The sequence below is a fragment of the Arvicola amphibius genome, chromosome 14 (genome assembly GCF_903992535.2).
Source record: "Arvicola amphibius chromosome 14, mArvAmp1.2, whole genome shotgun sequence".
Classification (NCBI taxonomy): Eukaryota; Metazoa; Chordata; class Mammalia; order Rodentia; family Cricetidae; genus Arvicola; species Arvicola amphibius.
Window position 1 is genome coordinate 16,212,106 of NC_052060.1, and position 16,763 is coordinate 16,228,868.

General features: G+C 48.2%; 1 protein-coding gene across 4 annotated transcripts in view; it reads right to left on the reverse strand.

Annotated features, from left to right (window-relative positions):
• Positions 1–13,229, reverse strand: part of Mov10 (Mov10 RISC complex RNA helicase) — a 25,058-nt gene extending 11,829 nt beyond the window's left edge. The window contains exons 1-5 of one of the 4 annotated variants that reach the window (XM_038311107.1): positions 13,214–13,229; positions 12,027–12,244; positions 987–1,190; positions 499–734; positions 112–373 (exon numbers count right to left, since the gene is read on the reverse strand). In XM_038311107.1, the coding sequence (XP_038167035.1) occupies positions 112–373; positions 499–734; positions 987–1,190; positions 12,027–12,163 (839 nt within the window). In that variant the 5' untranslated portion in view covers positions 12,164–12,244; positions 13,214–13,229. The other 3 variants (XM_038311106.1, XM_038311105.1, XM_042054154.1) reach the window with 3 other exon arrangements.
• Positions 13,230–16,763: the final 3,534 nt, after the last annotated feature.

Genomic DNA, 16,763 nt, shown 5'->3' on the forward strand with positions numbered 1-16,763 from the left:
GACACAAAAGGGATCTGAGACCCAGGGGAGAGAATTAACTGCAGTTCAGGAAGGGGGCTCTGTCTCCTAGTCAGGGGTCTCCCCAAGTGCCCACTGTCATTATCCAGTTACCGGTCAGGTCTCTCTCCTTCCTCTATCCGGTTGGTCAATACAGGGTTTCTAGTGAGCCGAGGGGTGCGCTTGAAGGGGGTTGTGGGCTTCAGCTGTGCAGCCAGGGGGCTGTGGGCGACGGCAGCCAAGAAGCGAGCAATGTAGAAAGTTTCTGCTCCTTCTGCCCCTGACTCCCCAGGTCCCAGCAGCTCCCAGAGGACGGTGGCTGGGAAGTAGCCCACTATGCTGGTCTTACAGTAGACATGCAGCTCATAGCTTTCACCTGCAAGAAGGTGAGCTGAGTGAGGTGGAGACCCTAACCACAGCACCCCCATCCCAAGGCAGGAGCCCACTGGACGGAGAAGCTCAGACCACCCAAGGGCTACTTCACCTTACAAGGCCACTCACCTGGGCCCAGTGGGCAGGGCAGGTCCTGTTCACCATGGTAGAAGGCAAACTGGGGTGTCCAGCAGAGTGGGAAGAGATGAGTGAGGGTAACAGGCTTGGTCCCTCCATTTCGAAGCCTCAGGGTCAGCACCTCCTTGCGGTTCAAATCCAGGCGGATAAGGAGCTGCCCGTCTCGGATTTCATGGGGTCCCTGGACTTCCACGTCTACCCCATGCTTCCCATGAAGATACTCAGCCCTGGGGAGAGTGGGGAGTCAAGGGGCTATGGGATGCGAAGACCCTGGACTGGGAACTGCCCAGGGGAAGGTTTCGGGCTTGCTTGGGAACCCACCTCCTCCCAGGATTAATTCCCTGCCTCTCTTCCTTTGGGGGTGGGTAGGGGTGGGAGGTGGAGCTTACCATAGCTCAAGGAAAGCCACTGGTTTTTTAAGGCAGACATCCTTTGCTCTTGCCCTCCCCAGCCCACTCACAGGGCATGCACTCACACACCTATCATGAAAGATCCTGGCCAACAGTGATCTGTGTTGTTTGCTGATATTCGAGCCTGGTTTTATTCGCCTCTTTTCTGGTAGCTGCACATCTGCCCAGCGGTCTAGTTTGAAGAACCTGACCCGAGTCTTGGTGACGAAGGCTAGATTTGCAATCTTCATTCCATACAGCATGGAGGAGAAGCCAGGGGCAGGGGTCCCATAGCTGCTAGAAGCAGAGGACACTGGGAAGTGAGGGAAGGCAGGGTGGCTGTGGAGAGAGGGTGCTGGGGGAGGCCCAAGGGCTGTTTGTTCTCTGTAGGGACACACCAACCCTGCTCAAGGCAGGACGGGGCTCAGAGGCAGAGATTCTGGTAGGGATGGTAGGAATTTTCAACAACTTAAAAAAGCAAGGCATTGGGGCTTTCCAACACAAAAGAATGGCCTTAAACAGCACTGTGGAGAAAAGTCCAATATTGGGCTGTTGGCTGGCAAGACACACACAGAAAGAAACAGATTTTTTTTTTAAAAAAGGGGGACTATTTGGGAACATTAAAAAAAAAGGGCGGAGGGAAGAGCTAAGGTTAAGGGGAAGTTGAAAAAGATGGTTCATAGGAGTGGACAGGTCCCAGGCTGTAGGGAGGGCTGAGAAAGGGGTCAGAGAGAGCAGAGATGTCCAGAGTGTGGGCAAGGTGGCAGATCGGACAGTAGTTTCCACCGGAAGTCAACGGGTGCAGGTGGAACCCAAGCAGGAAGGGAAAGGATTCTTCTCCCGAGATCAAATAGCCTGGCTTTGTGCCTAGAGAGGTGAAGACAGGAAAGTGGGCAGCAGGGCGGCCTCGGGCTCAGTGCCCGATGTCGAGCGCTGTCTACTCCACACACACTCACAGAGGCCTGGTGGGTGCCAGGCACTGCACCTGAGTCTGGTTCCGAGCTGCCAGACCTAGATCCAGCCTTGAGGACCACTCAGAGAGAACCCATGCATGCCAGCGTGGTGTGATGGGACAAAGTCACTGAGATTGCCCAGAGCAGCTCACGGGGGCAAGCCAGGCCTCTAAGGACTGTCTGGGGGCAGGGGCGGGTATCTGAGTGGGCTTTCCTCAAGCAAGAGGAAGCACTAGGCGAGCAAACTGATGGGTATGGGTGATGGGGCCATGCATTCCAGCTGCTTCAGCTGGGCTACCCTACCCCACCAGCACCTTGCTTTCCTCCTCCTTTTAACTACTGAGGTCTATGGAGCTCGGAGGTTAAGAACGCTACCTAGCATTTGTGAGGCCTGAGGTTCAACCCCTAACACCAAAAAACACCCTCCCCCCAAATACCTCATAAACAAAAAAATAATAAGGTGGGGATTGAAGTCCTGCCTTAAAAGGCTACCATGGGGCCCACTTGAGATACTGGCATTGTAGGGAACCATTAGCCCAGTGCTTGGCACGAAGCAGACCTCAGTAAGGGAGCGTGATGTTAGTGTCACATACAGCTGGCTTGTAGTACAGTGAAAGGTTCAAAGAAAGGGATGACGGGAGGTGGCAGAGATGGGCAGATGCAGATAGTTTTACATGGCAGGCCAGGAGTCTGGACTTGACCCTGACTTTCAGCAGTCCTTCACGTCCCTTTTCTGGTACCCAGGAGCCTGAGGATGCTCCCAAACACATGACATATTTGATGAACATAGTCAAGATCTGGAGGAGTGATATCCTCCCTCAGTGCTTGTTAGGACCGTTGGTGTTATTACAATATATCCTAGCAACTGTTTGGTGATTTTTAGGAACCCATGACTAGGGATAAATCAGAGTGGTTGCTTAAAAGAGCACACAGTAAGGTCCTTTGTGGCTCTGAACATCTCCCCATGTCTCACACCTGTAACTCTGCCTCTCTCCTTCATCCCAAGAAAGGAGAGCAGTATGATTCAGACAACATTGAAGAGGCTATGATCTCTTTTAAAAGGATGGTTAAGTCATTTGAAAGCATAGTGAGAAAGACCTGGTCGACATTAGCTGCTAGCGTTAGTATTTGTATTAGTAGGAAAAGGTCTAATCACAGCAGGGGTAGGAGTAGTAACGACTTACTTTCAGCCCTCGTCAGAGGCTACCCTGTAGTTACAGAACCACTGCAGTTGGTGGGTTTTAAGCAGGGGAGTGGCAAGATCATATTTGCATTTCAGATCACTCTGGCATCAGGATTGGAGGATGGATTTGCTGGAGGCAAGACTGTAGGCAGGGAGACCAGTTAGAAGAAGGCCACTGCAGTTGTTTGGTTAAAAGATACCGAAGGCCTGAATGAGGCAGTGGGAGAAACAGAGCAAGGGTCAGATCTGATCACATTTAGAATGCAAATGAGCAGAATCTGGTGACTGACAGGGAGGAGAATAGAGAGTGGCAAGGGAAGCATCCGGAATACCCAAAGGACTTTAGTTCTGGGACTGTCCCAGAGGAAGGAGAAGACAAGTAGCTAGAAGGACCATCACGTTTGCATTGGCCATTCTGGGTTTGAGATGTCTGAGGTCCAGAGGCAGCCCTGGCTATATGAGGCAGGAGCTGAGAGTTTGAACCAAGGTCAAGGGCAGAATCTAATAATATTAGGGAGTCCCCTGTGGTAGTTAACAAAAGACTCATGGCTTGGGACCTCCCTAGGGAAGTGTAGTCTGAGAATAGTCAAGGGCAACACAGGCCAGGGAAGAAAAGAAAACAGAAGAAACTGAGAGAGAGAGAGAGAGAGAGAGAGAGAGAGAGAGAGAGAGAGAGAGAGAGAGAGAGAGAGAGGGTAGAGAGAGAGGAATCAGAAGAGAACATAGTAGGACCAGGCTAGCTGACTCACACCCAGCACTTGGGAGGCAGAGGCTGAAGACCTCCCCAAATCCAATGTTAACCTAGTCTACATAATAAGGTGCAGACTCTCCAGGGCTACACAGTAAGACACTGTCTCTAAAACAAACCGAGCTGAGCATAGTGGTGTACACCTTTAATCCCAGCACTCAGGAGGCAGAGGCAGGTGGATCTCTGTGAGTTTTGAGGCCAGCCTGGGCTACATAGTGAGTTTCATGCCAGCTAAAGTTACACATCAAGACTCTGTCTCAAAAACTAACAACAAACAAAAAACTCCAAAGAAACAGAAAAGACTGGTGATATAAGGGGTAAAGGAGTTTGCCAAGCATTCTGACAACCTGAGCTCACCCCTGAGAGCTACATATATATATAATATATACATATACATACATACATATATATATATATATATATATATATATATATATATATATATATATGGTGGAAGGGAAAAGCTGACTCCCATAATTGTCCTCTGACCTCTACACAAGCACACACTAAATAAATATAATTTTAAAAGGAACAAAATTGGGATGTGGATATGGAGGAGTCTACAGTGGAAAGGAACAAAAGAACAATAGAAAATGACAGATGGGCGGTGGTGGTGCACGCCTTTAATCCTAGCACTCAGGAGGGAGAGGCGGGGGGGGGGGGGGGGGGGATCTCTGAGTTGGACGTCAGCCTGGTCTACAGAGGGAGTTTCAGGACAACCAGGACTACACAGGGAAACCCTGTCTCAAAAAACAAATAAACAAACAAACAAAAAAAGGGAAAAAAAAAGGACAGAAGCTAATAGTCCTAGGTAGGTAAACTTACGTAGGTTTAATACACATGCATAAGGAGAAATGAGAAAGGTATTCAATGAAAGAGTTAAGCATGGAAGCCGGACAGCACTGCGCATGCAGTGTAAAGGGCCTTTATTCCAAACCTGTGCTGGAGGGGGACACACACCCACCTGTTACTTGATGAGCACCCCTCTTGACTATACACACACAAACAGACACAGTTCTGGGATAATTTTTTACGGTGCCATCTTTCTCCTCTGAACAGTTGCGGAAAGTACGACACCTTTAATTTAAACGGGGAAGTCAATTCTTCGAGGACAGAGGCAGGCTGCCCACATCTTTGGGTGGCATAATAATCGTAGGTAGACATGGGCAAACCTGTCCTTTAAACAATTCCAGTGAGACACACTCTTGGAAGTAGGATTTCTGGGCGGGCCAAAGAGAAAGAACGAACTTTCACAACTTCAGTAGGAAGGTAACTTTCTTTTGGAGCTAGAAGCTGGTCTCCAGCTCATGGTCCCACCGTCTCAGCCTTTGAAATGCTGGATTTATAGGCTTCTGCCACCACACCCAGTACAACTGGTCATTTCTGCAAAATTGCCTCCTAGATCAGCATTATGTTCTCATTAGTAAGAGCTTCAGAATGTCCGCCTTCCAGCCCTCAACAGCAGAAAGTTTCAATTGTTTAATCTTTTTTTTTTTTTTTTTTTTTTTTTTTTTTTTTTTTTTTTAGTTTTTCAAGATTGGGTTTCTCTGTGTAACAGTCCTAGCTGGAAAGATACGCAGACCAGCCTGGCCTTAAACTCACAGAGATCCGCCTTCCTCAGCCTCCTGAGTGCTGGATCAAAGGTCAGTGCCATGTGCTGCCGCCACCCAGCTAATTGTTGACATTTTTTACATTCTTTTTTTAAAAAATTATTTTGAGACAAGTTCTCTTGTACTTCAGGCTGGCCTCAACTCCCAATCCTCCTGCCTCCACCAGGCACATGACACTTGCTAGCTAGTTTTTGCTACCATCTGTTAAATATTTTTTTAAAGTATCTTTTTTAAATTCTTACCTTCTTGGTCAGTCACAGAGCTGACAGGGTCTCACTATGGAGCTCTGACTCGCCTCCAGCTTGCCGCTACCTCCCAAGGGACGAGATTACATCTTCCACGAACCTTGTATAACATGTCTTTTGTGTTGCTTCTGAAAGTGGCCCCGTCATATCTGTTGTCATTTTATCTAGGCTCTGGTAACTGCTTCTGACCTTGCCATCTCTCCTCCCATGCCTGGTCTATCCCGTACATAGGCAGGGGCACCAAACACAGACCCAGGTACATGCCCACTAACAACTCCACAGCGCACAAACCCACTTCCCCCTTTGGTACGCCACACTGATCATAGTTACAATGACATGCAGCAGAACACTTTGCTAAGTCCTTACTGGGTGTGGTGTGCTAAGTACCCAAATGCATGACTTTGTCTGTTTCTCACAACTCTTTCCAACACGAAGCCATTATTGCAGGAAAAAGGGGCCAGCCAAAGAAACCCACCCTGGCCTTTAAACCAGAGCTAGTGAAAGAAACACTTTTATCCCTGAACTGAGAACTTAAGAAACATGCCCTGACCCTGAAACCAGACTTCTCCTTCCCCAATAAATCTCTCTCTCTCTCTTGATAGGGTTTCTCTGTGTAGCCCCTGCTGTTCTTGAACTTGCTCTGTAGACCAGGCTGGCCTCAACCTCAGAGATCCACCTGCCTCTACCTCCCAAGTGCTGGGATTAAAGGCTTGTGACACCACCACCAGGCATAAATATAAATCTCTTTCTCAAAAGAGTCTTGGGTGAAGATCTTCATTTGCTGGCACAGAACAGTAGAACCTTGCTGAGATGTTCCCTTGGGGAACTGAGCAAGGCAGAGCAGAAAAAGTAACAACTTTTGGCAGGAGACTGCTACACTTCTCCAAGGGCTTCCCCTTTAGCAGAGTGTAGCAGAAGGAACATCTTGGGCCTCAGGAGACAGATAGCTGTGCTAGGATATTGCCTTAGAGGCTCTTTCCAGGGGAACCACCCAGGGCACCTTGGAGTCAGGAATCACCTGACTAACCCACAAATCAGGATACCTCCCACTCCAGGGCTCTGTCCTACAGCAATGAGTCGCCTGGAACAAGTCAGGACATCTCTCCCTCCAGGGCTGAGCTGTGGTCCTCCGGCAGCTCCAGCCTCCAGAGCTGTCCTATTGTGGCTCTAGGTATAGCCAGGACACCCTTGCAGCTCCAGGGCTGTAACACTGACACTCTTAGGATTATCACCACCCAGGCTGACTCTATCACTTACCCACAAGGCACTTTAACCATTCCCAGCACTCACGCCAATGCTCCTCAGCAGGCTTTCCTGTCTTTACAGAGGTCCTTAGAGCCCGCTGCCCCACTATTGGCCTCTGCTGTTTGTTGCTCAAATGGCAGCTAATCAAAAACAAACAAGCAAAACAGCAGCAACAATAAAACCAAATCAGAGTCTAGTGTCAGATTTGGAAGTGATCTTAAAGCGACATCGAGTCTTACAAACTCAGGGTGCAGTTCTCATTAGTGGGTCAAAATCAGGTTTGGATTTATTTTGGGGGGACTTTTTGAGACAAATCCTAGCTATTTAGCCAAGGCTAGTCTTAGACCTGTGGGATGCTCTCTCTGCCTCTACCTCTCTACCACTGCAGTTACAGACATGAGCCATCGTGCCTGCCATCCCAGTACTTAGGAAGTTGAGGCAGGAGGATTGTGGCCAGTTTGAACCCAACCTAGTTAGACCTACTCTCTCTCTCTCTCTCTCTCTCTCTCTCTCTCTCTCTCTCTCTCACACACACACACACACACATAGAGACACACAGAGTCAAGAGTCAACAAGTCAACAATAGGACACAATGTATGGCCATTGCTGTTGCAGGCAGACACAGTTTTACGAAGGCTGTGTCAACTACTAGGCTACCAAGAATAGTGCAGTTTTCACTGAGGATGATGGGAAAGACACCAAAACACCCTCAGTGCAAAAAGCCAAGAATATTTCTAAAACCTTGACTACATCAGTCTATTTTATTTTGTTGGTTTGCTTTTGATTTTTTAAAAAATAGATTTTTATTTTATATGAATAAGTGTTTTTGTTATAAGTACATCTGCACACTGCCTGTGGTGTGTTTGGTACCTGCAGAGGCCAGAAGGTGTCATAATGTCCTGGAACTGGAATGACAGACAGCTGTGATTGTGTAGCCACATGGGCTCTGGGAATCGAAACCTGGCCTTCTGTGAAAGCATCAAGTGCTCTCAAACCCTGAGCCATCGCTCCAGCTCCTATTTTTGATTAACATTTTATTTACTTTTTGAGAACTTCAAACATACCATATGTTTTGATCATATTCACCTTCCATCCCACCTCCAACTCCCTGAATTTTTTTATCCTCACATCTTCCTTTCAATTTCATGTCCTCTGTACTTAAAACTTTTTAAACATTCACTTTTCTTTACTGTGTGTGTGGCGGGGGCGGGGGGGGGGGGATGAGGAGACAACTTGGGGGAGCTGGTTCTCTCCTGAGATCCTGGGGCCTGAAGTCGAGCTGCCCTGTCATGCTTGGCAGGAAGTACCTTTACCAGCTGAGCCATCTCCTCAGACTGCTCCCTGCCATAAAAGCAAAACCCACTGAATCCCGTATTGACACGACCGTGGTGCCACCACCAGAGCATGGGCAACCGACCAGATGCCGTTGCCCCAAAGAGAAGAATGATCCTCCCCTCTCCCTCTCCAGAAGTCCTCAGCTAGGGGTGGGGCCTCGTGAACTCCTTCCCCGCCAATGCTGAAATTCTGTGGTGAGTTCAAGGTCTTGTCATGTCCAGGCGACAGCTCTTCAGCACAGCGGCCCCCATTTCTGCTCTCATACTTTCCTCAGCCTTCTTCTAAGATGCTCCCTGAACGTTGGGTAGGAGGTGCTTTTTTAAAAAATATTTATTTATTTATTATGTATACAATATTCTGTCTGTGTGTATGCCTGCAGGCCAGAAAAGGGCACCAGACCTCATTACAGATGGTTGTGAGCCACCATGTGGTTGCTGGGAATTGAACTCAGGACCTTTGGAAGAGCAGGCAATGCTCTTAACCGCTGAGCCATCTCTCCAGCCCTAGGAGGTGCTTTTGGTTTTGGGGGGGTTTTGTTGTTGTTATTGTTGTTTTTTGAGACAGGGTTTCTCTGTATAACCACCCTAGCAGTCTTGGAACTAACTCTGTAGATCAGGCTGGCCTAGATCTCACAGAGATCCGCCTGCCTCTGCCTCCCAAGTGCTGGGATTAAAGGCGTGCACCACCACCGCCCGGCTTGTTCACTTAATATAAAGTCACCTCCCTGGGAAACAGCTATTCCTCCTAGTGGGAGATCCCCAGAACTCCTGGGAAGGCTGACTTGCTATATTCACGAGAGCCCATACTCTTGGTCAACTGGAATCCAATTGGATTCTGCTAGCATTTTCTGGGCGTCTACTACATACAAACGCTATGTTGAGGACTGAGAGCTGAGACACGCAGAAGTAAAGGCAGGGGACTTGTAAGTGTGCTGGGGAAGGCAGCGTGGAGCTCTAATGAGAAGCAGTGCAATCCGGTTGTGAACGGACTATTGGCGGTGTGGAAAGAGTAAGCTATGAGACTCTAGAGGAAGAAGCCATTAATCACGGTCTGGTTGTACAGAACATATAGCAGGGCTGACGAGATGGCTGAAGGGGGAGTGGTGCTTTGCCATCAAATCTGATGACCCAAGTTCAATCCACACACACGTACACACTGCATAGGAGGGGCTGGGGATGGAATTCAACCGATAGTGGCGTGTTTGTCTAGCTCACGCAAAGCCTTCCTAGGTAGACTCCCCAGTACTGGAGAAGGGAAAACAGCTCAAATCCATCAAGGTCAGTTTGGGGTACAGACCCTATTAAAAAGGGGGTGGGGAATACACAGAAAGCTTAGCCTCTATCCGTGCAGAACTCTTCACCAGCTGGGAGAGAGGGGGATTCGATAAAACCCACTGCGACTTCTGCTTTCTCGAGTGACTTGGGGAACATACTACGCACCACGAGCGTCTCTAAAATACCCAAGTCAAATATTCCTGTTTTGTTGAGTAGGTCTCATGACAGGATATAAACCCACATTCGGGGCTTTCTTCCTCCTCTGCTGCACTAAAACTTTATCTTTCCTTCAAGGCCAAGGCCAGTCTCCCAGTTTTATTTGGGTAAAACACAAGTGCATACAGTAAAAATTACCTTAGGGCTACAGATGCCGTTCAGTGGTGGAGTGTTTGCTTGCCTAGCAAATGCAAGGCCCTGGGTTCAATCTCCAGCACTGCAAAATAAATTGGAAAAAAAAAATAGGAGCAAACCCCAGCTATAGTGGGGCGTGCCTATAATTCTAGCACACAAGAGATGGAGAAAGGAGAAATCAGAAAGTCAAGGTCAGCCTTGTAATTTAGAACCTAGCCTGGGGTACATGAAATTCTGTCTCAAAAGCCAAACGGGATTGGAGAGATAGCTCAGTGACTGGAGTTAGAGTCTCAAGCTCACCTGTGGGGAGCAGCTCACAACTGCCTATAGAAGTCCCAGCTCCAGGGAATCTGATGCCCTCTTTAGGCCTTGTGGGCACTTGAATACTTATAGTGTGCACATGCACACACAAATAAAATATATCCTAAAACAAAACACTAAACCCCAACAACAAAAGATTTAAAATCCAACACATTATAGCAGCCAGAAATGGCGCTTTAAGTCAAATCTGCTATTTCAGGATTTGGGAACCTGAGGCAGGAGAAGTTCAAAAGTTTGAGGCTAGTCTGGGCGGTAATAAACTTGACTGAAATAAACAGATCAAGATCAATCCCTCTATCTATTGCACAGTTTTTTTTTTTGTTTTTTTTTTTTTTGGTATACAACCCACCATAGTTGCCTTCTGCCAGGAACTGAAAAGTTTACCAGTTTTGGAGTTGACAAAGACTGCTAGGTTAAACTTAAAAGTCTGCGCCTTCTTGACTTTGAATTTGGCTCCCTCCACCCTTAGCTTTAGGTCTGTCCATCTCAGCTGTACTAAGAAGCCAAAGTTAGTTTAGTGAGGAACTCCCCTGCTCTGGTGACCCGATCAACTCTCTCATCCTTGTCTGCCTATAGCAAGAATTGCTCTTGGTGTGCAATGAGTAAACAAGGCACGGATGTCTCCAACTGCTACCGCTAAGGATGGATCCCTAGCTCCTGCCAGGGACTTGTGTTCAGAGCCCCTGCGCTTAACAGGCATAGGTGAACACACATGGGCGGGTGTTGACTATCCCGTGGCGAGGGCTCTTTCCTTCCAACGTTGTCCTGACTGTCTCTATCACCACCACTTTACCCTGTCGTACAGTACAGGGTACACTACAGACTACACGCTGTGCGCCTATCACAGCCTTTGATGTTCACTGCAGTGTTCATCTGTGGGTTCCCATAGTGCCTAGCAGAATGTGGAGCATAAAACAGGTCAGCATCGTCTCTTCGCCTCTTTTTCAGAAGCTGCTCAACCCTCTTAACACTCCTTTCAAGACATATGTTCATTAGTAACTAATATTCTGATCAACATAGACAATCCCTATGTTCTCCCTAACCTCAAGCCACGCGGCCATTACGAATTCCGTCTAAGACTTGCCCCCAAACACAGCGGCCAAATCTCACCCATACAGGCATTTTAGTTGCAACTCAAAGTCTCTCAAAATCTGTTAAGTCCCAATCCCATTTCCCTATTTATTAGTGCAACTCTTTATACCCATCCCAGTTAAATTGCTTCTTCGTCTTCCATCCAAGGCAGCAGCCTGTTGATAGAGGTGTTTCGAAGCACGCGTCTATGGTTTGACAGAAGTCTCTTTGATTTTTCACTTGGGTGGTAACAGGAAAAGGAAACCAAATATCTTCAGCCATGGGGAAAAGGGGCCTCCAGGAGGCAGTCCCTGGCCCTGGGTCTCCATGGAGAAGCCACAGGTGCTAATGGAGGTTTGACTGCCTACGCAGTTTATGCTCTTTTTCACCCTGAAGCTCCCGGAGAGTCTCCCGCCTACCCTGGGCCTCTTCAGCTCTCCCGTAGCGTGGACCCTGGGGGCAGTGGCCCCTCAACGAGGGGGCGGGGATCCATCCCCGCGCTTAGCCCGCGCCTGCAGCGCCTTCCCTGTGGGGCTCCCCTCCCCCACCACTGAGCCCCGGTTGCTGCGAGCCACGCGTGGGCACCGACCCCTCCCCGCCCGGCCGGGCTGTGCAGAGCGGGCGGGCTCGGGGTGGCGCTGGCTGGGCGTGGGCAGGCGCGGAAGGAGGTCTGCCAGGACCGGACCGGCCCGATCGGCCCGGGGCTGCATCCCTGTGCACCCGCGGCGGGAAGGTGGCCCCACCGCCCCGGCGCTGGCCCGGAGCCTTGGGGCCCGTGGTGGGCCGGTCCGTACCTGGGCTTGAAGTCGCGGTTGTAAATCGCCCGCAGCCGCTCGCGATCTGTCTCCAGGTCCAGTCCCCGTTCGGCCAGGAAACTCTCGAACCTCTGGCCAGTCTCCCGGAGCTTTCGGCAGCTGAACTTGCTGGGCATCGCGGCGGCGGCTGCGGCCCAGGCAGGAGGGTCCGTGGAAATGAAACTGAAAGTCGCCGCCGCGGTTTAGAGTTGGCTGCTCTGGGGTGAGGGTGCAAAGGGGAAAAGCCCCCTACCTCTGACGTCTGCTTCTGCCAGCCACAGTCTCCCCGCCAGCCACCCCTCCTCCGTCCTTCTCCTACCTGAGCCTTCCTTTCGGGCTCTTCGTCCTATCCCCTCCCCCTCTTCGCATTAACTCTTTCCTAAGGAGTCTGACCCCTCCCTCAGGGCCCTCCCCTTACCCCAAGCTCCCTCCCCTGGCTGGTAGCCAGGATCCGAACGTGGCTATCGCCTGGGGCCCCCTAAACAGCCGGGAGGACCTTGGAGCCTCAACTAGGGCTACTCCCACGCCCACTCTCCAGAGCCTCGGGACTTAGTGAAGAGCAGCAGAGCAAAGGGCAGGGCCCCGGACATGGGTCGGCTGCAGCTGGACTGGGGCCGCTTGTCCAGCACCTCCCCCAGACTGCCAGGGACATAAACCAGTGAGGAAGCGAGCGGCACGCCCCCTCCCCCATTTCCCTGCTCTGGCTTTCCGACACAGAGTGGAAGGCTGGAGTCAAAGTTGAGGGGTGAAGGGCGAGCAAGTGTCTCTCTAGATAAAGGTGTGTGCGTGTGGGAGAGAAGGACAAGAGCTGCTGCCAAGAACTAGTCCTTACTTTTCTGGGCCACACAGGCTTCAATATTTCAAGGCTGGAGATTTATGCCCTTGAGCCATGTATTTGGGCACCTAATTGCACTTCGGTTAGTGTTACTCTTTGCTACTTGTTAGCGGTAAATCAGGGTTGTTCAGTCGTCAAAATATAATTAGCACCCCGAGAGCAAGGTACAGTTATGTTTGGCAAAAAAAAAAAAAAATGGTTAACAGCGGCTGCATTAGGAAAAAGAAATAAGACAAACTAAAGGGCGTGGGGCTACCACAACAAATACAAAACAACAAGCCTCTGCACCTATTTATCCCGGGAATGAAATAGATAGCAAGAAAGATTGAATGTACCAGAGTTCCAGACGTACCAAAGCTACTGCTGCTCTCCAAAGCGGTTCCCTACAGGAGGCCACACAGTCTAACCTACTGTAGAGAATGCCCCAAACAGGGTCAAGCTCCTGCTGGGTTAACTCTGTACCTCCCAGGCCAACTACCAAGAAGGCCAGGAAAAACAGGCCTTAGCAACAGGAAATGCAATGTGAGCAAGAATCAAGGCTACAGGGGTGGGGAAACGAAGCAAGGGAAAATTTCAAGTCCTAGAAATCTTTTATGTGAACTAGAGAAAAAACCAGGAGAGTAGCCAGACAATGCCACTGTCACACCTCCCCTGACCCTTTTTACTTAGGAAGCCCCAGAGGAAGAAAGATAACAGACTCCTAAAATTGTTGTTAGTTGAGGGGGAGGGGGAGGCCTGGTGGCCCAAGCCTGTAAGCCCACTTCTTGGGAGGCTGACACAGGGCTGCTATGCATTTGCACAACTTTGGGCTACATGGGAGGATGCTCTCAAAAACAAAATCCAAAATTGCTGTCGCTTACCAATTCAAAATCCTAGTGTCTACCCTTGATGTGCACAATAAATATGCCTTTTAGGCATATAGAATTAGCTTAAGAAAAAGCTGCCTGGGTGTTTCCTTAAAATAGCTTAAGTAGTTAGGAATTCCAATACATCCAAGGTTCCACCTGATAACCAGAATCCAGTGACGTCATTTACTCAAGATAACCATACACGGGCTCCAGAGAGATGGCTCAGTGGTTAAGAGCACTGGCTGCTCTTCTAGAGGTACTAAGTTCAATTCCTAGCAACCATATGGTGGCTCACAACCATCTCATAATGAGATCTGGTGCCCTCTTCTGGCCTGCAGAACACTGTATACATAATATATAATAAATAAATAAATCTTTTACAAAAAGATAACCAGACACTTGACTAAGCAGATACCTCCATGGTTCCTAACTAAGCCATTTCTCTACCAACGTCTTAAGACTGTGCTCATCACATTACCAGTTCTGACCAGCCAATTTGGCCACCTGAGGATCTCAGCCCTTTCTCTGCTCAGGCCCATCTCCTGAACACAGGTGGTTGTCTATGTAAAAACACGGGTAAGCATTTGATGGGGAGTGGCTCTGGTTTCGATGGGGCCACTCTCTGGAAGGCTCTGCTTTGAAAGTTGCTGTTTTCATAGGCACAGTTCTTGATGTCTGGAATGGCTCCTCCTCACCCACCGAAAATCAGCTCAGCAATTTCTGGAAGCTTTTATTGCGTCTCAGCTTCCAAGTAGGAAGGTTGATTGCATAGTCAGACCCACAACAGCAGCAGGCTGGACGTTAATGTTAGTGAACCGTAAGTGGAATAAAGCCACAGCTTCTCAGGGTAGCTTTGTATTTTCTTAACTTTGTCTTTTTGTAGACCAGACTGGCCTTGAATTCAGAGATTCTGCCTGCCTCTGTTGGGACTAAAGACTTGCGCCACCATATTAAACTGTTTTCTTAATACTTGTTCTTTAGGTTCTAGAAATCATCATTTGAATAGTCTCTAACCTTTGTGTTCAAATTAGATTATGCTCCCCAAGGCTACTGGAAACCTGTCGGAAACTCAAGTACTGAAATTGATTAGTCTACCACATACCAAGGGAAAGGCCATACCAGATACAGTTGGTCTTCATAAGAGCATAGGTTTGCAAGTTTAAAGGGAATCCACAAAGCAGCAGGAAAGAGGTGTCTGTGTCCATGGCCCCAGCTGAGGCAAAGCATTGTGACACTGCCTCCTTGCTTTAGCCCTCATAAACAAATGATCTATTTAATGTCATGGCTTTTGCCCTTTTGTGCTTTTTTTTTTTTTGTGATTTTACTGCTTAAAAATAACTCCCATGGGTAATGTCGAAATGTGGCTTAATATTCTTAAGCACAGAAAGCTTCATAGAGAATGTTGTTATATAGCTTCATTCATCACAACTATGACAGGATTGTTAAGTTAGAGTGTCTCAAAAGAAACAAGTTTCATTGACTAATTCAACATTCACAGTGACTTTATACGCAACAGCATTGCCCTGAATGGTGAGAGGTGCATATTTTTATGAATAACTCCTCCATCCACCCCCCAGGACTGGGCGACAGTGATGTTATGCTCCAGTACCACCAGCCTCAGAAATGCTTTTTGATACCTTGGATTTGAAGAGGTATGCAACTGGCTCCTGTCCTCGGAAGGGATATGCTATTATATACACCATCTGTTTAAAGGAGAATTTAACAACAGCTACGGAACCATCCAGTTTTATTCTGTATTTACTAATCTTCTCTGTTTTTCATAGGTGGACTGTTCAGAAACAAGAAGCTGGTCATGGACATCAGGTCTACTAGATAATTCAATACAGAACTCTAAACTAGGACTGGGCTTGGTGATAGAAACAGAAGACTGAAGCAGACGTCAAGCTGAAGGCAGCCTGGGCTACATAGCAAGGCCATCTCTTACAAACACAACACAAGGGCCCATCTGTAAATTGTAAGATGGAACTCCGATGTATAAATCTGGAGCGAATGTATCAAGTATCCCATGAATAAGTAAGTCTAGCACCAAAATTTCAGATTATAAAACAAACAAGGCCCTAGGATCGGGCAATGAAGGGAGGGACAACCAGAGGTTCGGATGACAAGGAAACAGTGTTCAACAGTGTACCTGGACCCAAACATGAGAGGTGTCACAGAAAACCTGTCCTCTGTCTACCACAGCACAGGCTGATTTCTACAGCACGATAAAATGAAGCAACTACCCTGTTGGAAGTCAGGTTTACTGAGGACCTGGCAAGGTGTTGACTTCCTCTTGTTTATCAAGTAACAGAACTGTTAAGTATAAAGACCAGAGGACAACTTTTGGACGTTGGTTCTTTTCTTCAATCATGTTGGTCCTGGGAACAAACTCAGGCCGTGGACTCGACAGCAGGGACTACTTGCTGAACCAAGGTGGTAACCTTGCCAACTCCCAAACCCTGTTTTCTAAGTCTTCCTGGAATAAGGAAATCAATGTAAAGAACTTGGGAAGGCTAATAGGGGCAACACATTAAAGTGAAGAATATTTTAATGTTTATAAGAATAGAGCATAGTTAAATGCCCCCCCCCCCCCAGGAAGGGATCTCAGTTGGTGCAGGAATATAAAAGCAGAGGAATGAACCAAGATAAAAGTCAGTAGCTAAGACAGACTAGGAGGAGAGGAAAACATTTAAGGTGAAGCCAATATAAAAGAGTACTCAGGCTTAAGCTGCAGGAATCCTTCCAATCTTACCTCCTGCCTAGTGACTGCAATCATATTCAGGCCCTGTTCTTTCATAACCAGGTTCTTTTTGACATTGATGGAAGTCCCAAACAAAATCTTTGAGTCATTGGTAGCTTTTGGGTGGAGAACGGTAAAACTTAGACTTTTTTTTTTTTTTTTTAATACAACTCCTAGCATTTATTTTCATTTGTGCTTTTTCTTTCTTTTGGACAGTGTTTTTCTGTGTAGTCCTGGCTGTCCTGGGACTCAGACCAGGCTGGCTTTGAACTCAGAAATCTTCCTGTCTCTGCATCCCGAATGCTGGGATCAAA